This window comes from Neopsephotus bourkii, unplaced genomic scaffold, assembly GCF_033783945.1.
Source record: "Neopsephotus bourkii isolate Nb327-2 ecotype Australia unplaced genomic scaffold, CSIRO-AGI_Nbou_v1 NB_1637, whole genome shotgun sequence".
NCBI lineage: Eukaryota > Metazoa > Chordata > Aves > Psittaciformes > Psittacidae > Neopsephotus > Neopsephotus bourkii.
In genome coordinates, this window is record NW_026902112.1 from 11,964,967 (window position 1) to 11,983,863 (window position 18,897).

General features: G+C 47.8%; 1 protein-coding gene and 1 long non-coding RNA gene across 2 annotated transcripts in view; both read right to left on the reverse strand.

Annotated features, from left to right (window-relative positions):
• LOC133223495 (uncharacterized) overlaps positions 1-18,897 on the reverse strand; it is a 449,146-nt gene that overhangs the window by 163,128 nt on the left and 267,121 nt on the right. The window lies entirely within an intron of this gene.
• LOC133223482 (lymphocyte antigen 6E-like) lies at positions 1,687-5,783 on the reverse strand. Its single transcript, XM_061374221.1, has 3 exons — positions 5,603-5,783; positions 3,020-3,139; positions 1,687-2,169 (listed from the first exon to the last, which is right to left on the reverse strand). Exons 1-3 carry the CDS (start codon positions 5,652-5,654, stop codon positions 1,961-1,963), a joined length of 381 nt encoding a protein of 126 aa, XP_061230205.1. The 5' UTR covers positions 5,655-5,783; the 3' UTR covers positions 1,687-1,960.

An 18,897-nucleotide genomic window follows, 5' to 3' on the forward strand; every position in this document is an offset into this window, starting at 1 on the left:
AGGGAGTGTTTTGCTCATCTTATTCTAACCCTGGTTGAAATCGTCGTGTGAGAAGGGCAAATGATTTCTTTTGGTGTAAATATGCTGTTTTCAAGCTGAATTTGAACAGTAATTATGAAAATCAGAGGGTTTTACTAAATGTGGATTTTCAGGTTGGCTAAATGCTTTGGGAATCATTTCAGAAATTGTTCTGATTAACATATAAGACAAACTATGGGAAAAGTGATTAAAAGCTAAATGCAAAAAAACAAGTTTCTGCTGGTCCTTCAGAACAGAAATAGAATCACAGAATGGTTTAGGTTGGAAAGGACCTTAAGGTCATCCATCTCTAACCCCCTGCCATGAGCAGGGACACCTCACACTAGACCATGTCACCCAAGGCTCTGTCCAACCTGGCCTTGAACGCTGCCAGGGATGGAGCATTTAGCACTTCTATAACACTATCATAATTCAGTTAGCCCATTTTGTATTTAAATAAATACCAAAATACCCTCCTTGCCCAGAAATTAAATCTTTATAGGATGATTAAACCTAATGGCATCTTCACAGCCTTTGGCCAGCGCGGCCATTTATCCCTGTTGCACAGAAGCACATGCGCTCTGAAGCCTGTCCTGAAAATTGGTGGAGCAGGTTTCCCCCTGAAATCCAGCCAGGCTGCAAATGTGAGGGGCTTTTTTCCAGGTGCAACTTCCATACAAGCCCTCCCAAAATGAAGAGCTGCACTTTAAGCTGTTCAATTGGGAATTACTCACCATCCATTTCCAAGTGTGCATGTATTTTGCCCATCTTAGCTATAGGTTTGCTTCAAGAGCTGCAGGGGATCTCCACCCTGAGAGTTGCAGGGGATGTCCACCCCGCATCCTCCATCCCCAAGGTTAGAAATACAGCAATGACAGAGGAATCATAGATTCAGAGAGCACCAGGTTGGAAGGGACCTCAAGGATCATCTGGGCCAACCTTTCTAGTCAAAGCATGACTTAGACTAGATGGCCCAGCGTCTTGTCCAGCTGAATCTAACAGTGTCCAATGTTGGGGAGTCCATCAGGAGACATTATTCCAATGACTGATTGTTCTCATTGTGATAAAATAAGTAAGGGAAGGAGAAGATCAGCCGTCTACCTGTGCCAGGCTCTGTCAGCCGATTTTCCCTGTCCCTGCAGGGAAGTCATAAGCAGTCATTCAGACAGTAACACATTCTCCAAGCACAATTCCTCTTTCCATGAGGACATATTCCAGCAGTGCCATCCTCATCTCAACTTGCACATCTCCAGCAAGTTGGGGTGGGACTTTTACCTCTTTTAGACACCAAAACCACCCACCCATCAGGGAACTTTGCAGCACAGCCAGGAGCACACCCAATACCTGCCAAACCCCCAGTCCCGTGTGTTAGCAGTTACAAAACAATTCTTGCCGTTGCTTGCAATGGGAACAACACAATCATCTTTGACATTTCCAGATTGACACCTTCATTCCTTAGCACTGAGTGATAGGGCAGAACATCTGGCTTTACAGAGTGTCTGCCTTGAGCTGCTGGATGCAACAAAGCCAAGTGAGAAAGGCAGCCAGGAAAAGACTCCCAGGTGCTAAAAAGAAGAATTGAATGTGAAGTAGAGATTCAGACAAGAGCCCTTCCTGGTACAGCTGTTTTCTCAGGCTGATCTTAGTGTGGATATAGCAAACACACTCTAGAATAACATAAATCTTTATTTTGCCTGGCGATTGTCACACACATGCTATCAAAAGAGCATTCCCAGGGAAAATCAGTATAAAACAACAAGTGATACCAAGGGGAAAACAGGAGCTACGCCGCTGTGCCATTTCTGTGGATGGAATCTGAAGCAGTGCCTTGGAATAAGCAAGGTAGCATAGACCCTGTGGGAGACACTTGATAGAGGATGTTGGTTGGTACTGGGGAATACCTTGTAGGTTCTTGGGTTGCCACATCTTCTCCCACCCCTTATCACAATCCTGCCTTGATGACATAGATCAAACTAGCCACAACTCCCAGCAACATCACGGCGTAGCTGATCTTGATGCTGTTGGCACCGCTGAAATTGCACAGGGAGGTACTACAGCATTTGGTGGAATAAGCTGCCACACCGAAGTTCACGTTTGTCTCAGGGCAGTCTACAGAACACTTCTTGGTGATGCGGTGTCCCATGTCCTTGCCTGGATGGGGAATAGGCAAGAAAGGAGAGCTGTGATTTAAGGTTCTTTTGCAAGAGCTGACCAGAGGATGATAGGAGGAGGTATATTGCACTATGCTTAATTGCAGTGCTACTAGTGGATGTGATGAGTGCTGGATGAGTATCCACACAACCTGAATTAAATGCATGACACTCGAAACGCCTTGACAGAAATCCATACCCTGTTTCCTGTAGGACATCAAACAAAATCACTGCCAGGGCATTTTTGCTTTTCTTTTGCTTTTCCTCCATGACAAAACGTGTGTTTGCAATAGGGTGTGCTCATGAAAATCTGTGTGCCACAGCGTGGTAAGGAATGGACCCCAGAGCATCACTGAGGAATTCACTCACATGTGATACTTCAACCTCAGTGGTCCATTCTTTCCAACAAGACCAACTACTGCCCTAAAGAACTATTGGCCATCTGTCTCTGGAGGAACAATTTTGGAACTGCAAGCCATCCTGATCCTGCTGTGTGGATAATTAAAGAAGAAGAAGAAGAATTGCTGATAGTGCACCTGGGTCTTGAGCAAGCCAGGGAGTGTTTGTGTGCATGAGTGCAAGGTCGGGCTGCGAAACAGCCTGAGGAGTGATTGTTTATAGAATGGAATTTAGAGTGACTGAAGACAGTCACTGTGATGGATGTGGTCTCTTTGGTTTCATAGCTCAGACCCATATCTGTATGCTATGTAGTACCATGCTGGAGTGAATAAAGTGAAACTAGGTGTTGGAAGCATGGGGGGTGTGTGTGCATGTGTGTGTGTTTAGCCTCTTTCTTTACAGATGCCACAGACCAAGGAAACAAAAAGCCTTGACATGTTGCTGGTACTCACCAAAGCCAGCAGAGCTATATGTGGTTGTACAGTATTTCTCATTATCTTCACACTTGTAGGTTTTAAGACAGTTCCAGTTGGAGTGCTCGTTTTCACACGTGTAGCAAAACAGTGAGGAAGCTGGAGAGAAAGAATGCACATGACACTTGTTAGTGGTTTCCAGCAGCATCCTCCTGGGAAGGAGGTGTCAAAAGCCATGTCCCTTCTTGGAAAATACCAGGTGAAAAGCGTGTTGCAAACAACTTTTTGTGACAAGTGAAATAAGGCGTTGGTTTTGATTCATGAAGCTGAAGAAGCCAAACGAACAGAACAAGTTTTCTTTCTTTACTCAACATTTGCAGTGATTAAACTTGAAAACCCATTTTTCAGCCTGAGCAGCACTTCTTCCCTTCCTTCTCCCCTGGGTCCACATTGACCTGGTTGAGAGCCAAGCTGCAAAAGCAGACCTGCCCTGCAAGGTCTGGTATGATTCTGGCAAGGAGAGGATAGACACTGTTCTCAAGTAACAGCTTGGTTTTTGGTGTTATTCAGACAGCATCTGCAAAACGCTGTAGAGACATGATTTAATTAAAGCCTATGACACCCCTGTGAGCTAAATCACTGAGCACAGAGCCACATTAAAAGGAGTTCCCTGAGAGAGATTGCTCTGGACAATAGAGAGATTATATTTCTACCAGTGCCTGGAATGATGTGTTCTCAGTGATATTATTAGCAGGGCTGAGCCAGGCCTATAACAAAGCCAGAAGGAGGTAAGATATGAGCAACACTGAAGTGAATCAAGTCAAGCTTCCAAGCTAGGCAGTTGGCCATGCTGGAAACACAGGCATGTGCCATCCTGTTCCCTGGATGTGGATTTGCAATTGATGGGAACTCATTCCCTCCTGTTCAGAGTCCCATGAAATGCTCCTTATTTCTGAGCAGGGGAGATAGATGCAGTTGAAGTGCTCTCAGGAAAACCTATACCATTGTCATGAGCAGTGGAGAGCTCTTGGTTGATGGTGACCAAATTGCAAACCAAGGAGGATCCTCCTGAAATTATCCCTGTTTCAGTTCCTCTTGGTTTTCTCAACCCAGAAGCACTCTTATTTCTGCACAGAATAGCCCATTTTTGATTGAATTTGAACCTATTTTTAACACAGGAACTCCCCCAGGGATTCTCCAAAGCGTAGCTGCTGTTGATTCGAATTCATCTCTGAAACTGAACCTGCCCATACCACTTGGTTAGACAATTCCAGAAGCAGTTTTAACTCATCTTAGCTCAAACTACCCCAAGTAGGAGAAGAAAATGCCTCTCCTCTATGATATGGGGAGCTTGGATGCCTTGGGTCCAGCTCAGATGCCTTGGGTACATCTCTGAAGCCAGCTCTGGGTGCCTTAGCAAATGACTGACCATCCTGCTCCAAAACCTACCCAGATGCTCTTTTCTAGTGCCAAGTGTTGCAAGTGCAGATGTTCTCTGCATCATCAAATAAAATCCTCCTTGTTCCATCTTGTTTTTAATGTCTCTTTAACCATTCAACACTCGTTGTTTCTCCATCACATGGATAAATTAAACCTCTCACCTCTCCTCATGCTTCCCTAACCTGAGCTGTGAGCTACGTCCTTTCATAGCCCATGCTAGAGCTATCCCAGACACGCTGCCCAGCAAGTGTGATTGCACTTACAAACCCTGCAGTTCTCTCTGATCTGCTTTTCTGCCAAATCTCATAAAGTTCAAACCACTTCCTACTGCAGATGGAGCTGAGACCCCAGCATGTGAACAACAGCAACTGAAATGCACTCCTGATGCAAGGAGAATCCTTCCCAGTCAGGAAACAATAACAGCTTAAACCATTATAGCTGTTATAAAGCCTTGTCTGCGTCTGGCCTCCACCCTCCATTAGCTCTAGTTTTGTGAAGGCAGCCAGGAATAGCTTTAACGGTGCAAAAAGGCTTGCAGTGCTCCTTGGGACTGCAAATACATGCACAGAGTCAATGTTTCTCAACTGGGTATTTCTACACTATGATCTAGTTATATCTGCATCCCTTTTTGAATGAGGAACGAGCTTTGAGGTTCCCATTGCAAACACCAGACACTTAGAAAAGCTCTTCAAACCTATGAGCAAAGAGCTTTCAGGCTTCCAAATATCTGCCAACAACCTGGTTTCTTAATTGTAATGTCACTGTGGGGAATAAAGTGCAATGCTGGCAGAGGATGCTGTGTCGATGCCAGCATTACCTTTATGAACAGCAACTCAAGTTTCATTCAGGAGCAAGAATATAAAACCAAAGGCTCAAAACTGTGCGCCCAGATTAATTCCTAGTACAATTATTCAGTTGCCATGTCTGTCTTCAGATATGAGTGGTCAGAGCTTGATATCTGAGGGTGTCAGAAACCGAAGCGGCGAGCTCATCTTCTGTGGTTATGGCTACATTAGCAGAACTCACCCAGAAGCTAATACTGAACCACACTAAATATCACTTCTGACACCAAAGAACTGTACTACTAACACCTCACCAAATGCAATAAATGCTGTCCCTGTGTTATCTTTAACTCTTCTTCATCCTCTCCATCTAGCTCTTCCAGCCTCCATAGCTCCTTACCTTGCTCAGCACACAGGACTGCAGCCAGCAGGGCAATCAGAACAGCCTTCATGGTCGTTGTGCCCTCAGAGCCTGAACAATGTGGGATGGTGCACCACGGAATGGTTTTATACCAGGACCATGGTTACTTTAGCTTCCTTTGATTACAGTAATTTGAGGTTTGGGGAGTGACAGCACATGAGATGTGATCAGCAATGGGTGTGTTTGTGCGTAGGAACCTCTTACAAGACTCCAGATAGCTCTTTTTTTCCCTACATTTAATACAGATCCAATCTTTTTTTCATTCCAAAGCTTCTCCTGCTGCCTGTGTCTGCATTGCTGGTCTGGGGAACAATTTATCTGATTCAAACATCAGAATCCCTTCTAATTTCATTGGGTTGAACTGTGAAACCCGAAGCAAAGCAGAGGGAGCTGTGCCAGGCTCGGCTGGCTCATTGCTTGCATAGCAGGCATCACCTGGCATCCTCCACCCTTTCTCTCTGCCATGATATAAGAGCTTCATAACCATGGGAAATGGGAGAGGAGGCAAAAAGGGTTTTTGCTGGATTGCCCACAATTATTCAGAATGACATTGGTTTAGTGTGTGGTGTCCCTGTCCATGGCAGGGGTTTGGAACTGGGTGACCTTAAGGTCCTTTCCAAGCCAAAGCAGTTTGTGATTTTATGATTCTATGATTATCCATTTGTACTAAGGAAAGTGCTCTAAGTAGGAAACCAAATGGTGTTGTTTCTGCAATGACATTATTTATGCCTGGAGACTGTCACTCAGAGGCTCCCATGGTCCAGGCACGAATAGGGCCTGATGCTCTTGTTTTGCTCTGTTCCTCCATCTTCCAGAAGCATCCAGTGTTTCCAAGCGACAGTGTTTGTTGTTACCTGTAGACCAACATGGACTCTGTCAGGTTTTTCCAGTCCCTCGTGACCTTTCCAGTCCTTCTGGGATCCCTCATTCTGCTCCCACAGCCACCTCTTGCCAAATGATTCAGGATGCAGCAGTATTCACACGGGAATGGCTGCAGGAGTTACACTATGAATGGGAGCGAAGATCACTGAGAAATAAAACAAGTTAAGAAGACATCTCAGCAGATCAGGACTCTTCTTCTTTAAAGAGAGCAATGACAGAGGGGTGCTTAAAGTCAACACCTGTAAGGTCACAAATGATATGGAAACAGCATAAAGAACATCCAGTTGAGGTTTGGTTTCCCCAAGGAGTTGGTTCATAAGCCCTTCCTTTGACCACTTGTCTGCAAGATGCTGAGCAGCTGGCCCCATGCTCAACCCATGTGATGAGTCTTTTGCTTCCAGTCATTCTTCCTTTGCCCAGTTCCTCTTTTTCTACAGCAGCTTCATCCCCCAATGGTTTCTCTCTGAGCCTGTGCCCAGAGCAGGATGAAGGGGATGAGCATCCAGCTTTCAAGGCCTTTTCTGTTCTCTGATTTGCCCTGACCTTGAGCATGGATCTTTTAATCTCTTCTTTTAGCAAGGGAAGACCCATGTGGCAACTGACGCAGCATCTATACTTGGGAAATAATCTGTGGAAAAGCCATGCTTTCCAAACAAGACATTGCATAAATACATGCATGAATGACATCAGGCAGGAAACACGATCTGCTGGAGCATGCAGGGATACAGTAGGTATTAGCCTGTGTGTTTGTTCTAGGTATAATAGCCAGGCTTCTCTCAGCCAGCTGGAGAAATGGAAAACAGATCTTCCTTCCCTTCTATCTACATCAGAAATCCAGACAGGAAACTGAATTATCGCCCTGAATTCAGCTCATCTCGGACCCAACCGAGCAGCAAAATGCAGCTCCTCAGCAGGAAGGAAAGGAGCAACTCATGAACGCAGCCCACAGGGAGGAAGAAGAAAGGCTTGGAAATTCAAACAAATAAAGGAGCAGTAAATAAATGACGCTGTTTAAAGCAAAGTGCAGCTGAACAGAAAACCCACAAGTGAGAAATGGGCAGTAGGAAGTGGAAATGTGAGAAAGCATTTAAATAGATTAGAGAGAGGGAGGGTTAATAATAACAAAGATAAATATTTCACCCAGCACTGGGAAGAGGGAAGGAGGGAGCTGAGAAATATGGGTGCAAAGCAACATAAATCAAAGAAAACCCATAAAGCTTGGGGGGAATAATTAAAGACCCACATAGTAAGGGTAAGAAATAAGATGAGATAGGAGGGAAGTATCGATGCTTCACTGTTTCTACTATGGTGGCATTACCTACTGCAAAATGTATGTGTTGTTATGTGCAGACACTACTCCGGTAGTAATCACAGAGCGTTTTCTACAGCTCCCTACATCCCAGTTTAAGCAGTCATTCCACTGCAGGGTCTCCTGTGGAATACCTCTAGGGCATCGCCTGACCCCTATCCCTGTGTCCTTGAAAGAGAAGACTGGAAAAGCTTTGGGAAGCAGACTGGGGTCTGGCCAAGTCCCAACCCCACACTATTCTTGTGCACTGTTGATACTGCAATCACGCTGTTGCTATTGCAATCACGGCCAGGGCCACTGCAAGGGCTCCGTGCTCCAACCAGCACCACAGCATGGTGGGGGATGCGTGTCCTTTGAAGCAGAGAAAAGCCCAGGTTTTCTTTAAGCAAGGGATAAAAAGAGCTGGAAGAAAAGCCATGGTAAAGGCAGCCAGGGTGGTGGGAAGTGCAGGTGGTGTCAGGAGAACAGTGTGGAGGAGTTAAAACTGCATTCCCAGGGACCTAGAATAAAAGAGAGGGGAGAGCATCATGGCAAATCTTGCTAAAGGAACTGGGCTAGGTGCGTGTTAACCCCATGTGTGTCACAAAGGGTATTAAACAGTTAACAGAGCATGTTTTAAGACAGAAACCTTAACCCACTTCCAACTTGGCAGTGGACAGCGTGTGCTTGTGCCAGGGCTCCGGAGCTTGTTGTGCAAGGCCTGCTCCTTTTGTGTAACTGGAGCCAGACAAAGCGTGTTTTCAAGCCGTGATGGGTTGAAGTGGAGCAAACTGCCAGGTCCAGGGTGATTTTAATGTCAACTCTCCCCAATTTCCCCCTTTTTCCTTCTGGAGGGTGGCTCCAGTCACAGCTCTCCTCTGTGGTGCTGGGAGGAAATGTTCTGTTTCAGCTCAGGGTTGACTCCTCCATAGGGAAATGAGAGGCCATGGGCCAAGGTGAGAAGGCAGAAGCCATGGGTAGAGCTCCCAGTGTCCCTGAGTCACGCAGATGGTGCATGCAGGGCAAGCAGTCCAGCCCAGTCCCAGACAGTATCAGGCTTATCTGGTCATGTCCTCTCCTCCTTCCTTGGCAGGTCAGGGAAGGATGGGTTGCTTCATCTGGCTGTGCAATGGCAGCAGGGTTGGGTAAAGGACTGGAAGTGGGGAATCCAGAACCACAGGAAGAAAGGAAGACCTGTGTGTGATATTTTGCCTGTTCCACCTAAGGTCTTACTACTGCAGGCAGCCTTCTCTACTCTTCCTTTTCCCATAGCACATCTGGGTCTGCAGCTGACTTGGTACACTCCAAACCCACCATGTCTGGCTGAAATATAAGGTCATTTGGGTAGACTTCAATCTCGGTGTGTCACCAGGAAATTTTCTATCCAAATGGGTGAGAAACCTGAGTCCTTTGGGGCCCCGGATACCAGCCAACAAGGAACCAAAGCTATTTTGTCACATTCCTTCAACATCCAAGGTCCTAAGAGGTAATTCAGTCCCATCAACTTGGAGGATTTAACAAACAGCACCATCATGTATGGAGTCAACTACTGTGATTCACATCCTCGCCAATGCCCTGCCTGAAGGGCTACATCCAGATGGGCTCAGCAAACAGGGCACAAGCCAAGCCCCAACGCCATCTGTGCCACTGGACCATCAACATGGCTTGGGCACACCCTGACCATCATTGTCCCAGACAGTGCCCTGACATGGGGCTGCTCCTTGCAAGCAATTGGGAGGTAACCGACTTGTTTGTAGAGGAAAGAGGTTGGAGTTATGGATATGAATCATATTTTTTGGATACAGGGCCAAGGTTTATTACCCTATGGTGGCATCTCTGCAGCCAGGAAGGGGGATACTGGGGACCTGCAGGGGTCTGAAGGAAAAAGGGGTTGAAGAAGGGTGTTAATATCCCTGTCAGTGTTCAAGGCCAGGTTGGATGGAGTCTTGAGTGACATGGTTTAGTGTGAGGTGTCCCTGCCCATGGCAGGGGGTTGGAACTGGATGATCTTAAGGTCCTTTCCAACCCAAACTATTCTATGGTTCTATAATGGTTAGGAGGAGGAAGAAGAGGTGAGAGAGGAAACCCAGAACCCTCTCAGGATCCCCCCCAAAGAGTTAATGGGTTGATTCTATTCCTGCTCAAGGAGGACACCACTGGCCACGACTGTGTTTGGGGAGAAATGATCCTCACAGGTTTATTCCAATGCATAAAGGGGTTACAAGAAACCTGGAGAGGGGCTTTGGACAAGGGCCTGTAGGGACAGGCCAAGGGGAATGGCTTGAACCTGCCAGAGGGGAGACTGAGATGAGCTCTTAGGCAGAAGCTCTTCCCTGTGAGGGTGCTGAAGCGCTGGCACAGGGTGCCCAGAGAAGCTGTGGCTGCCCCATCCCTGGCAGTGTTCAAGGCCAGGTTGGACACAGGGGCTTGGAGCACCCTGCTCTAGTGGAAGGTGTCCAAAGGTATTGGAACAGGATGAGCTTCCAGGTTCCTTCAACCCAAACCATTCCACGATTCTATGACTTAAGTGTGCACTTACAACACAGCTCTGTTGACAGTTCCGACATCTGTCATTGGTTTTTGTCCGCGGTACAACCCTCCTGATCCTCTTTCACTGTATGAGCAGTCAACGTGCAGGCACTAAAATGGGACACACTCTGCCACATGTTTACACTGGTCCTGATCTTCCTTTGGAAACCTCAGGCTGCGATAGGCATTTCAACTGTGCCAATACAAACTCTTATGAAAGAACAATTGAAAGCTTTTCCATGGAAGATTTTAACCAGGATCTCCAGGAAAAGTAGGTGACAGCTCCCACGTTTGTCTTCACAACTGCCTCTGTGATCACTGTGGGGTTGTTGTGTTTGCTTTGGGGGGTTTCTTCGGATTGAACTTTCAGATCCTGGAGTTGCACAGTGTTGTACACAGACAGCAATCATCCAAACCTGCCAGGCCAGTGATATGTGGGAGAAACTCATCCACCACACAACAGTGGGAGGAGCTGGTCTTGTGGGAGCCTCCACATCTATCTGCAGGGACATCAAGGAAACCTTAGTCTACTTATCCATTTTGCTTCAGTAAGAAATAACATGTTCCATGTCTACCCACTGTAATAGGTGAACATGCACACCCTGCCCTGAGAAGCAACAGTCATGGTATTTCATGTTGCTCTTTTTGGTTCTAATTTGCTTTAGGTTCTTGACTCGTCTTTTGTATTTCAGGCCTGGAAGTGATTCTCTGTGCTGAAATCCAATAGGTTGGGTGAAAGCTGAGAGTGAAATGAGGAAAGTACCTTTCTTTGGGTGTGGAGAAGCACTGATGAGCTCCATAGACAACCTCTCTACTCTTCATGTAGATGAGCTCCATAGACAACCTCTCTACTCTTCATTTATTTTAGGGGCTCTGGGTCTGATGTTTTACAAGAGGGTCACAACTGAGAGTGGAAAAACTGAGCACATGCATGGGAAGATCAGGATTATAGGAACATAGAATGGTTTGAGTAGGAAAGGACCTTAAGATCATCCAGTTCCACCCCCTGCCCTGGGCAGGGACACCTCACACTAGACCATGTCACCCAAGATTCTGTCCAACTTGGCCTTGAACACTGCCAGGGATGGAGCATTCACCACTTCTCTGGACAACCCATTCCAGTGCCTCACTACCCTCACAGTAAAGAACTTCTTCCTTATCTGCAACCTGAACTTCCCCTGTTTCACTTTGAACCAATCACCCCTTGTCCTGTCAATGCAGTCCCTGATGAAGAGTCCCTCTCCAGCATTCTTGTAGCCCCCTTCAGACACTGGAAGCTGCTCTGGTTTCCCTCCTGACCCACTCCTGCTGACGCACCCAGGTACAGCATCAAAACCCCAGTTGCACGTTGAAAACGAGAGCTTGGGCCATCCCTCATTACATCTAGAAACTCGTCACACCTCAGGTAATAGCCATGCTGAAACCTCCACAACTGCGGCCGAGGCGGGCAAGGAGAGCAGGGCTGTCCTGAAGGAGATCCCATGGGAGGCGGAGGAGCTATAGATCAAGGCAATATCCTAGCTGAAACCATCCCAGCCCCATGGGTGTGTTTAGCAGGGCAGAGACACAAACAGGATGATGTAGATATCATCATATTCCTCACTGGGTGAGCAGGAGGGTATTTTCCCAGGAGCGTTAGCAAAAAAGTCAAGGCTGTTGTGTTGTTTGGGGTTTATTAGTATTAGAATCATAGAATTGTAGGATAATTAGGGTTGGAAAGGACCTTAAGATCATCAAGTTCCAGACCCTGTATTGTTATTATTATTGTTATTATTATTATTATTATTTCAAAAATGCTCAAAAGAAAACATGTAGATGAGGCCCTCAGTGATATGGTTTAGTGGTGGTCTTGGCAGTGCTGGGGTAATGGTTGGACTTGATGATCTTAAAGGTCTTCTTCAACCTAGTTGATTATATATGATTCTATATAGAATTGTACGTCTATATATCTGTATCTATATATATATGATTCTCTATTTGGAAAAGGCAGGCATGGCTGTGCTGGGTGCATTTAGTGATGGGGCAGAAGGAAGGAAGGGCATTGGTCCTCATCAAGAGAATCCCTGCAAGCTACAGTTTGGCTTTGGCTTCTCCCACCCCACCCCCATCACTAGTAGGATATGGTGAGAGCAGCTCACACACCATGATTGATCCCATCCACCTCAGAGCAGCTCACCAGCAATTCAGAGCAAACAAGGGCTTGTAAACCTCATGGATGACAGCCTGGGAGGGGCATGGGAATCAAAAGCCACCCACGCTGATCCAGGGAGCAATACCAGGGTGGAAGAGCCAAGGAAAGGGCACGGTAGGAACAACGTGTCCCGTTTGGTTTCACACACCATGTACCAGGCTTTGACCCATTCCCACCTTGTTATAATGTCAGGAAAAGGACAACTACATCTTGAAGGAACTTCACAAAGACTTCCAGAGCCTCAAAACTGAGCCTGAGCAGGGAGATGCATGCCCAAAGCCATCTCCCAAAGGCATGGGAGAGCAGTGGCTTTTGCTCCTCAGCCTGATGCCACTGCAATCACTGCTCCAGCTGCTTTGCTTTACAAACTGATAACCTCTGCAGGAGCAGGGCAAGGAAACAGGATCTCCGCTGGGAAAAGAGGCCCATGAAGCTTTCCTTCCTCTGAAAGCAAAGCCCAGGGATGTGCCTTCCCATTTGTGGGCTGTAAACACATTACTTGGCATCAGGCCCTGGTTTTGCTTACAGCTGCCTCCCTGCCTGGAGGAAAACCCGTTTTTGTTCATGCTGAAAGGGAAATAGGATGAAGCAAGCACCAAGATAAACAAATCTGGGGTGGGTTTAGCACCAGGATACCTGGTCTGCACCCAAAAATTCATCCCTGTCCTCCAAGCGTGGCTTTCACAGCAGATACACTGGGTATGTCCTCTCCTCTGACACATTCACAGCTCCAGGCAATGCCTCTGGTGTCACCTCATCTCCAGTGCCCTCAGGGGAGGATGCAACTCACCATCCTGAGTAAGTAATCTTTGCATGGAGTCAGGCATTGCTTCCTTTGGGTTTCTCATCCCAACTGTGGTGGGGACCTAGCCAGGCCAATGAAGTGCTCTCTGATAACATAAGAAGAGCTGTGAGCCTACTTCTACAGTAGGAAATAAGCCAAGGACAGGCACATTTTTCCACTATAAACACTGACCCATGCCAAGAAACACCTTCCAGACCATGCCAAGGAGACAGCACAGGGTTAATGGGACCTTTGGATGTGACCACCCTGTTTTGGGGATGGAAAGGGTACCACAAGCATGCCATAACATGTGGCTGCATGACTGGAGGTCCCTGCCTTGTGTTGTTTACCTGGATAGATGGATGGATGGGTGGGTGGCTGGCTGGCTGGCCGGATTGGATGGATGGATGGATGGGTGGGTGGGTGGCTGGCTGGCCGGATTGGATGGATGGATGGGTGGATGGGTGGATGGATTGGATGGATTGGATGGATGGATGGATGGATTGGATGGATGGATGGGTGGATGGGTGGATGGATTGGATGGATGGATGGATGGATTGGATGGATGGATCGGATGGACGGATGGATGGATGGATTGGATGGATTGGATGGATGGATGGATGGATGGATGGATGGGGGGGTGGGTGGATGGATTGGATGGATGGATGGATGTATGGATGGATGGATGGATGGATGGATGCATGGATGGATGGATGGATGGATGGATGGATGGATGGATGGATGGACAGACCTGCAGCATTTAACCTCAGGAGTTTGGTTTCACCCACTTTCTTCTTGCCACTCCCCAGTGCATCCAGAGCAGCATTCAGCATGGGGGGTCTGCAGTGGGAGGTGAAGTTATCAGTGGGGATGTTGCTGTGACAGCCTCTGATCCAGATTCCTCTTGCTCCAAGTAAGAGGAAGAAGTCATGGAGGCAGGACCATTTCGGTAATGGTCATTTCATTGCCTGGGAGATGCTGAACATCGCTCCTGCTGGTTTCCTTGGAAGCAGGAATGCATCCATGGGAAGCGTTGGGTTTCTGTCACCAAACCTTAGTGACTGTGGGTATTTTGGGATATGAAACATGGTCAGACCTAAAAATTCATCAAACTCTGCTTCCTCTGAACCCTTCAGAGCACAGCAGGCAGCAAAGTATGGGGAGAGCATCTGTGTCCAGATACATCCTCCCCATCAGGAAGGTCCATATTCCCAGGGAAAGCTTTGTGCCACTCTAATCATGAGGAAAAGGGACACAGAGCAGCCTGAGGATGTTGTTCTGGAGTGGGCAGAGCATCACCTGCCTCTCAGCACTGCTGACATCCAGCTGGGTGATGGGGGATGAGCAGACAAGCCAGTCTCCCAGCTTTTGCAGAGTGAGGCTCATCCCCAAGCCTCCTCCTTGCTCTCCTGTCTGCTGTAGCATGGGTTGTGCTGGGCCCAGCCCTCCTCCTTGCTATTGCCAGTGCTGCCTGCTGAAGGGTCAGGCAGCATGTAGCCCTTCTGCTGCCTTTCAAGGCTTTCTGAGGACTCAGGGCTCTGCATCTTATCCTGGCATTGGGCTCAATACAGGGTCCAAGTTCTGGCCCTGGAGCTCCTCTCTTAGTGCTGTCATTTGAACAAGGAGCTGTGGAGCCTCAGCCCATAGTGAGACCTGTCATTATGCTGACAATAAATCATAGAATCACAGAATGGTTTGGGTTGAAAAGGAACTTAAGCTCATACAGGTCCAACCCCCTGCCACAGCAGGGACATTTTCCACTAGAGCAGGGTGCTCCAATGCTCTGTCCAACCTGGCCTTGAGCACAGGGATGGAGCATTCACCGCCTCTTTGGGCAGCCTGTGCCAGTGCCTCAACACCCTATCATGCAGTGAACAATGCACACACCCTTGCCTTCCCCTCTGTGCCTCTATCCGTCCACTGGAAACGCTCCTGTGTGATGGGGATGCTGGGGAGCAATGCCTTTCTGTGCTGTTTGCGTGCCCAGCTCCTAAGAAAGCTCCTAACAAAAGCTCCTTGGCACCACAATGAGTCAAGGAACAGCATTTCTGGAGGAGTGAGCAACGTGGGAGCAGCCCCAGCTTTGCCATGACAGGTTTCTGCATTGCATTACGGAGAGGATGAGTGTTCACACTGGTTAGGGGAGCTCAGCGCTGCAGGGGCAAGCTCTGGATGCAGGCATCTGTGATGGGTGGTCCCAGTGTAAGGGCATCCATGGGTGAAGCATCACCAAGATGCTGGATGCTGACATCCAAAGAGCCCTCTAGGTCAGGGTGTGAAGCCTTGTATTGTTATCTCCAACTTACCCACATGAATCAGAGACATTGAATGATTCTCCCAAGGTCAATGGGGAGGCAGTGGTAAAGCTTGTTTTAAGTCTCACCTAGACCACCTTCTTCCCACAGTCCTTCATGGGCTTCTTCCCCTCTCTACTTCCATACAATTGCTGGAGGCATCAGGCAGTGAGTTGAAGACAGGGTTAAAACCCATGGGTGAGGAGGGAAAAGGTGGAATTCCCACTGTGTTCACGCATGGTGGGTTGCAGGTGCTATTGTTGTGTTTTGGCTGTGACCATTTATGAAAGGCATGGAGGGAGATAGTGATAGCTTAGTATTATAGAGATAGCTTAGTATTAAAGGAGCAGGAAGATGTTCAAGGAGCCATGCAAAGAGGAGAATCAGAAAGAGGGGACAGAATGACCCATAATGGGACAGAAATGCACAGCTCCACCTGATTTGATCCCCTTTACTCATAGGTACCAAGAAAATCAAGTTCCCCTCGTGCTGCGCAGGCCCAGCCTATAGGCCACACAGCCATAGCAGGGGGTTGCATCCCACTTCCAAGCATCCCACGGACACAAGCTGGGTACCAGCTTTGGGGTTCGGGTGCAAACCCTCCTTGAGCTGATATTAGATGGACAGAATTACCCTGCATAGTCAAACCAAGGCATATCCCTCATTGCCATCAGTGTGGGAGCAAGCAGACACTGAAGGGTAGCCAGAACCTGCTGGCTTTGGTGTCAGGGACCCACATCCATCCTTCCCTGGGCCGCTTCCATCTCACCCCATGCACAGTTGCTGGTTTTCCCCCTGGATATTGCTCTATCAAATAGGCTTTCCGAAGGCAAACACCACTTTGTGGCCTGTCCAGTGCTGTACAGAGGCACCAGCTCCCTCTCGTGGGCTTAGCCTGGCTCTCTGCACTGGAAACCATCCAGAATTCCCCTTCTGTGGCTATTTTCCCACTTCAGAACATCCCTCGGTGCACAGACATGGACGTTTCATGGAAAGGTGCCAAATTCCATCAAGATTCCTCTCCGAGGCAGGGTTTTTATAGCTTTGCCACCTTTTTCTCTTCCCTTTCTCACTGAGGCTGGGATTCAAAGCAACTGATTTAGGCATGTAAGTGGTTGGTCTCTACGATTCACTTGCTTGAGGCCTCTGAAGAGAGTTGGGGGTCTCTCCACTGAGCCCTTCAAGCATCATCTTTGATGCCTGTCCTACTAAGGGGGGATCACCCCAGAGGTGCAACTGAGGCATCCAGCACTTAGATGAGTCAATGAAAGCCATGGCACGACTCCCCAAAGGCCAATTTAGTTTGCAGGGCTTAAAATCCAGTTTCATGAAGTCAAAGCCAAGAAATGAAAGGAAAATAAAGATTAAAGCAAGATTAAAACAACTTTTTTTGATTTGTACCACAAAAATGGGTTTAACCTCAAAAAAACAGCCTGGGAAATGCTGTCATCTCAGCTTTTAACTTTGTTTGGAAAACTGTTTACCCCAAAGAGCTGGAATTTCCCCCAAAGCTGAATTTCCTGCAGCATTTCCACCCAATGCTCAGTGTTAAGAGTCCAGTGAGGGCTTTGACCATCCTGCAGCACACCCTGGTACCTACTGGGGACACTCAGGTCACTTCTTCCCTCTCCCTCCACCCTGGGTTGAGTGATCCATCAGGTTCCACCAGCGCCCTGATGATGCTGGGCACCCCACAAACCAAATGGGGACCTCATGCCCTTGCTCTGAGTTAGGCAACACATCAGGGGCTGCAGTGCTTCAGGAAGGTGGTTTGGTGTTTTCCTGCCTGGTGTGATGCTCATCTCAATTGCATGAGTGGAAGTGGGACATATGGGGTGGTTGCTGGCCATAGAAAGGCTTGGATGCCCTCATCTGATGTCCCCTGCCTGGGGTACCACTGCTCCCCTTTTTGCAAGGCTTTATAGCTCCATCCTGCTTCCAGCACTGCTCCAGCCTTGCCCACACACACAGCTTGGTGCAGGGCTATATTTAACGCATGGGTTTGGCTGTCTGAGGCTGTAAGCTGGAGCTCCAGTAGCAGAAGGGAAGGGTGACAACCACACACAGCGAGTCCAACTGTCTTAGAGGCTGGACCCGAAGGAACCACACCACAAGTGCCCCTGACAACCATCCCATGAGGCCCTTAGGTATTTAATCTGCTGGTTATTATCTGCAACCCAGCATTTATGATGACGTTTGTGTTTGTTGCTTCATTTCAATGCTGCTTGTGCCAGCTCCAGCCACTGAAAGGACTCTGTGTTTGTTTTGTGCTGCCCTTCCAAGTGCCACACTTGGGCACTTCTCTCTCCAAGGACCCTTCTCCATGCCTTGCACTGGGGTCTGTTAGCCCCTTTGGAGGACAACAGCCCTCTCTCTGTCTCCATGTCTGCCTGGTTGGGTATCCCCTCTCCTGATGCCTGAGATAACGCTGTGCCAAGTCTCTGTAATATATTCCTCCCACATCCTGGAGCATCTCCAGCTCTGCTTTTGCAGCGTAGGATGCCCCAAACCACTTGGATGTTGCACCTGAGGGGATGTTCCACTTGTGCTGGGGAGAGCAGAAGGATTCCTTCATCTCTCTCCCAGCTCTCCCATCACCATCACGTCTTTGGAGAGGGTCAGAGAAGCTCAGTGCAGTCTATGGCGATAGTAACAACTAGTTCCTTTCCACCCAGTGCATAGCCCCTCTCTGTTTAGGGTCCTCCAAGCAACTTTCAAACCCAAGGGGTGGATTCTGCTTTGCACAACAACGCAGCAAGGGGCACAGGTTCAGGGTGATTTTCTGGACAGCCTCATCCGTGTGTCAATGGCTTTCATCTCTCCATGGTCCCAGTTTGCCCTGATTCCTGGTCAAGGTGAGTAGTTAAGAATCACACCCACCTCTTCTTCCTCCCTGAGCATCTCAGATCTGTTGGAGAGGAGGAATAGCCACCAGAGTAGGGGAGGATGGCAGATTTCAGTGCCCATGTGCTGCAGTGCAAGGGGAATACCACTTTGCTCTTCAACTATGCCCATGATGATTTATTTCCCCTTCCATTAGCTATGACAAGAATGCTTTTTTGCAGCAAACCAAACCAAGCTAAAATAAAGCCATTTTTGCTTTAAAGTGGGAAAAATATACCCATTCCCAATTGTGTTTTCCTGCAGATTGTGGAGGATTATGTCTCTCCTACAGCAGGATGTGTAAATCCAACACAATGAAATATTAATTATTAGAGTCTATCCAACTGGGATTCCTCAGCGCTTTCATGAGCTGAAAAATTCTGGCACGCAGGAACCAAACCACACGAGTCCCCTTGGTTCTTT